This window comes from Triticum aestivum, chromosome 5D, assembly GCF_018294505.1.
Source record: "Triticum aestivum cultivar Chinese Spring chromosome 5D, IWGSC CS RefSeq v2.1, whole genome shotgun sequence".
Classification (NCBI taxonomy): domain Eukaryota; kingdom Viridiplantae; phylum Streptophyta; class Magnoliopsida; order Poales; family Poaceae; genus Triticum; species Triticum aestivum.
In genome coordinates, this window is record NC_057808.1 from 20,338,531 (window position 1) to 20,344,445 (window position 5,915).

The 5,915-nt window shown below is 44.0% G+C and overlaps 1 protein-coding gene across 1 annotated transcript; it reads left to right on the forward strand.

Annotated features, from left to right (window-relative positions):
• Positions 1 to 1,910: 1,910 nt before the first annotated feature.
• On the forward strand, positions 1,911 to 3,857 carry LOC123124124 (uncharacterized). Its single transcript, XM_044544813.1, has 2 exons — positions 1,911 to 2,661; positions 3,448 to 3,857. Exon 1 carries the CDS (start codon positions 1,979 to 1,981, stop codon positions 2,642 to 2,644), a length of 666 nt encoding a protein of 221 aa, XP_044400748.1. The 5' UTR covers positions 1,911 to 1,978; the 3' UTR covers positions 2,645 to 2,661; positions 3,448 to 3,857.
• The last annotated feature ends 2,058 nt before the right edge of the window (positions 3,858 to 5,915 follow it).

Below are 5,915 nucleotides of genomic sequence, written 5' to 3' on the forward strand. Positions count from 1 at the left end.
GTACACGAAGTGCGTCCAGTTTTTGCCGTGACGCTCTCTACTCTTTCGCACATGCTATGCGGGTGAAATGATGATACCATGCCAAGTTTCAACATTTTCAGAGTTCATTTTTGTAGTAATTTTCAATTTCACGGCCATTTAGCTCTTTAAACAAATCGGTAAATGACTGAAAAACAGCAAATGATGTTAGAACATGTTGGTAATTGATGACGTCGCTTTGAATGTTGCATACTGAACGCAAAAAAGTCTGGAGTTCAAATAAGTTTAAAAAACATTGAAGTGCCCGTGTAACAGATGAGTTCTCGTCCGAAACCCTGATACTCCGAAAGAGATTGTCCAGTTTGTACACGAAGTGCGTCCAGTTTTTGCCGTGACCCTCTCTACTCTTTGGCACATGCTATGCGGGTAAAATGATGATACCATGACAAGTTTCAACATTTTCAAAGTTCATTTTATAGTGATTTTTAACTTTACGGTCATTTAGCTCTCTAAAGAAATCGGTAAATGACTGAAAAACAGCAAATGATGTCAGAACGTGTTGGAAATTGATGACGTCGCTTTGAATGCTGCATACTGAACGCAAAAAAGTCTGGAGTTCAAATAATTTTAAAAAACATTGTTTATACATGTGAGGGCGTAAACATGTAAAAATATACATAAAAAATACGTTGATTATCAATGATCTTTTTGTGTACAATCTGAATTGTCAACATGAGTCCTCAACGGTTTAGAAACCGGTGAAGACTCATATTGCGACCACAAATTCTACACATAGAGTTTAATGAAGACCAAGTGCTTGTGATAGTTTGAAAAGTAACATATTTAAGGTGGTAAAAATCCTGCTAGGGGAGCGAGGTGGGACTAAAAACAGCCTGCCACAACCTCTTTACTACCGGTTCATACCACAAACCAATACTAAAGGGGCTGGCCGGGCCCCTGCCTCTTTAGTACCGGTTCATGGCGTGAACCGGTATAAAGGTTCGTTTCGAACCGGTACTAAAGATCTCCTCCCGCCTAGCCGTTGGAACCGGCACTAATGGACACATTAGTGCCGGCTCATATTTCAACTTGGACTAATGTAGCTCACATTTGACCCGTTTTCTACTAGTGACCACTCCACAGAGCTAGCTAGCTAACAACGTGCATTCATGTAAAAAACGCACGCACACGAGTCGGTCAAGGCACCTAGCTTATCCACACAACCATGTGCATGCACCGTCAAGTCATGATTATCCAAACAGATGCTGGCCGTCTCTCCATTGTCGCCGCTCGCCCAAAATCGATTGTTTCACCACTACAACCTAGCAACGAAAGGTGGGGGAGGAAGGGGGGAGATTAGGCAAAACCATGCGCGGACGAAAGTATCAGTGTGGCGGAGTAGATGGCTACATGGCGCCGACTTCCCGCGACCAGAAATAGACGACTGTGACCCTTCCGCCGCGGAGTCGCCGCAGACCAGCCAAGAGCGAGCGAGAGTGAGGGGGGAATGGGAAAACTGCGACCGCGGTTGGTGGGAGCGGAGGGGAGAGAGAGAGAGAAAAGGGGGCCTGTGGGGGGAGTGGGCGTCCCGGAAGGGTGATGCCATATATACTGAATGAGACAAACATCTGACGTGGCACTGCAACTGGCTTTTAAGATTGGTGCGCCGCGATGGACGGCGATGAGACAGTTTGGAACGAGAACTCAAAAAACTGACGTTGGGGATACTACCATTTTCTAATAATTATGTTTAGGATTGTAATAAGGTTCGTTACCTTATACTACTACTCCGTAGTATATCGGCGCACAAGGAAGGCCAGGATTCTGGCGTGATCATCACCCTTCCTACGAGGGCAAGTAGCGATCTCTTGTCTATCTATCTATATATAATTTTTTTTTGAGACACATATATAAATAAAACAAAACAAAGCCGTCTGTCGAGAGGGATATGCCCGATTCCGAAAGACGTACCCTAACCTAACCACGGTTGGTTGCTTCCATGGCCTCCCCGCAATCCTCCTACGGCTCATCCGAGGAAGGCACCTCCTCCGACGGTTCTGACCACCAAGAGGTGGACAAGCTGCCTTTAAACCAAGCTTTGGCGCACCACGACTCCTCCAACGGAGAAGAATCAGAGGAGGAGGAGACGGGGGATAAAGAAGAATCGGAGGAGGAGAATGTGCTGCCCGACGACAATAACCTCCACCCGCCACCACTGCAAGGCGACACGGTCCCAGATTCCGAATCTGAGTCCGACAAGTCGCCGCGCAGGTCCCAGCCCAAGAGGAAGGCCGTGGATTCCGAACCTGTCGAGCCCAAGAGGACGAGGATGGCCGAGTCGCCGCAGCCGAGGATGCAATCTGAGGTCGCTGAAGTTGCTCAGATTCAACCTGAGGTCGCTGAGCATGCTCTGACTAAGAGCGATGTGGAGAAGCTATTCCAAGACAAGATCGTTTCTTATGAGCACCTTGGGCAAGAGGTGTTGGCCCTAGAGAAGAAATATCCTGGATTTTTCAAGTCTCCCTTCGTGAAGCTTCCTGAAGAGAAGGCCAGGACACTCAATGCCAAACTTCAGAACCACCACATTGCAAAAATAAAGGCATCGATACAGCTGGGTAATATCAGAAAGGAGGTGACAAACTCCCTCATCAATTTACTCGACTGAAGTCACGATATATATAGGTCAGTTGACAAAACTTCTGTAACTGTAGTTATATATGCTTGCATTGGTCTCATAGTTGATTGTCCGGAATTAGTTTCTTTGTTAGCTCGCAATGGGGAATCAAGGACCATGAATCTTAGGTAAAATTCATTAATAAACTTGATTAGTATATAGTGTATATAGTTTATACATACATAATGTTCATGTAGAATTTAGATCTACCATGGTTATTTATTTCTGTGGAAATACCTACATTCTCAGGATAGGTGAGCGTTTAGGTTGTTGTCTAACATATAACATACACTGTTAAATTGGTGAAAGTCCGTATTTTTAGGTGCCATGGGCTCCAAGCAAAGGGAGACAAACCTAATGCCCTGTCAACTGCAACTGCGTTACCAACTTTTTGTTGCAATCTTCAAAGGCTATAATATATCACGCTGTATAAATTTCATTACATGCCCCCCTTTTAGCAAGTGAAATTATTATTTTAGCAAGTCTGCTGATTTGATTATCTTAATTAGTATGTTTCCCTTCTCTGATGGAAACTTTATACTGTTGGTATTTATTTGTTTTAAAAACTGAGCAGTCGAAACATCCAATTAACTTTAGTACACTCATGATCTGATTGATGCAGTCTTAGATTTGTTTTTTCCCTATGTGTGTGTGCGCATATAATGTATCTTATATCCTGACTCCCTGATGTTCATTGACTGATTAACTTTTCGCAACAGCTTCTGTGCAATTAAGCTTTTGATAATAACAATCTAGTGATGCAATTATCAGTTTTCCCTACCCATTTGTTGCAGACCTGGAGCGAGCTGGAAATGCGTTCAGTTTGTAGGTGTTAAAAGACATTATCAAGAAACATAAGGAAGACAACGGAAGTGGGGCCTATTATATTGAGCCACAATTCGCTAGTTGGTTATTTTGGTTTCAGTTCTGCTCAGTATTTATATATACTCTATCTATGTTACTACTGGCGTTATCAAATTTTGGTTCAGGTCGGACATGTCTGAACGATAGATTTAAGTACCAATCACTGTTTTAAATAGCCCGCTATAGCTCCGCTATAGCACGCTATAGCATTTACAGAAGGTCTTGCGCTAAGAGACTTTGATCCAAAAAAATGAACAAATATTTTAAATAGCTCGCTATAGCTTCGCTATAGCACGCTATAGCATTTAGAAAAGGTCCGCCGCTAAGAGGCTTAGCGCGCTATTTAAAACTATGCGTACCAATGATTTGGGGTCTCTCTGAACCAGGCCTCTTAATTCATATATTTGGTTGAACTACGTGAATACAGGTCGAGGTTATTTATTGTACTCGTTAATTATTCCGCTGCTGTAGACATGAGAGATCATGATGCCTGATCTTTAATTTGCTGTGGTTTCATCAGTATTTTGATTCGTTGTGGATTACCGCCCACGTCCATAATATTCTTGGAGAACTGCCATTAATTGTATTGCACATAGATAGAGGTGCATCACTTTTTTTTGAAACGAGGAATATGTTAATATCGCCAAGATACTAATTACACCCGGCCTCAACCGAAAAAGAAAACAGAAAAGAAAGGGAAAAATTGGCCTCACCAAAGTGATCAACTCCTTACAGCATCAGGACACAACCACCACCAAAGACGGCACCCGGGAAATATAAAAGGCCACAAAAAGTTACGCCTTCAAGAAGAAAACAATGCACAAGCACCGTCCTCGCCTGATGCAAGATCATAGGTTTTCACCCTGGAGAAGACCGAGCTCCCAATACAATACCTTCAACAAGGCAATTGCCAGGCACAACCAATGAAGGCCAGGCCTTAGATTTTCACCCTGAAAGTCACGACTCGGCACCCGAGGAGCACCACCAAAAATGAAATCCTCATGTGTTGCCGCCCCCACTTGACACCACTGCTACTGAAAGTTATCAAACACCTGGCTGACTCCATCGCCTACAAGATCTCCTCTGCCTTACCGATTCTCCATTCTTAGCCATCAAAACTTTCTTCACCATTGTCTATGCAACGAGATCCATCCATTTGGAGCCCAGATCGGGAAGAAATCCGCCAAACCCGCGTGTCCCAGGTGACCCCGTGCCCTCGTTGTGTGTACCGTGCGCACGGCACCCTGTGCCCACGGGCTGTAGACCCCGTGCGCACGGCCCCCCTACAGCAGCCGCGTGCACTTCACCGTTTCGGCCATAACTTCCACATCCGGAGTCCGATTTTCGTGTTCTTTAGCTCGTTGAGAAGCTATTGACATCCACCATCCATCTAGATAGGTTCCATCACCATTTGACTCCATCAAAATTTTGACATTTTGGCTTCTTTAACTAGGCCTTCCACCATATCATCCGCAAAACCCACCATAGCCTTCCGCAACATAACCCATTTTGCTCCATTTAGGATTTGTGGTTGTTTGAGTGGTGACTTGAGTCTCCTAAGGTGTTTAGGCTACTTAGGGATGGTTGCTTCTTCATCAACCACCACCACCACTTCCGCATTGTCATCTCCGCTACCACCATTTGACATTTGCCTTTGGAGATTTTGAGTTTGCGGTTTTTATCGTTTCCTAAGGTGTTTCGGCTACTTAGGGACGGGTCTACATCATCTTGGTATCTACATCAAGAACACCGCCACTCATCATCGCCCCGAGGTCGTCTTCGACATCGACCACTACACCATTTTGACAACCTAACCGTAAGCAAGAACGGTAACCTCTATATCATCTTGGTATCGTGGTAGCCCTTCATTGTACATTCTTGCCATTACATTGTTAACCCCTTAGCCCATATTTGCGTCACTTACCTATCGAGTATTGCCGGCAACGTTATTTGTGCACATTAGTGATCATTGGTCTACACCTTCCATTGCATACATACCATATCATATTGATATCATCTTGGTATCATATCATCTCTTGTGTCACAAGATTGTTCCCGCATATACACAATTGCTATCTTGGTTTGTGCATTTCGCATTGTGGTCATATAATAAAAGCTTTTAAGCAAAAAGAGAAAGAGCAAAGAAGCTTGTAAGCAATAGCCATAGCATCCTACAACATCGCATAAGATTGCCATATCCGATCATCTTGGATCAAACAACGGGAACATCATACACATAACATACTTGGGATAGAAAGCTCATACATTTTGCATCTTATAGGTTGTGCACAAGTGTCGTATCCGCCTATTGAGCAATCGTGCTAGCGTCTCTCTTGAGTTGTGCAACACGAGCATTTTCCGTGGATTCCCCATTTTGTGCTCATACCTGTTGGGGAAT

Excerpts from the sequence above, each read along its gene's own strand:
- LOC123124124 (XM_044544813.1), top strand. The coding sequence starts at position 1,979 with ATGGCCTCCCCGCAATCCTCCTACGGCTCATCCGAGGAAGGCACCTCC.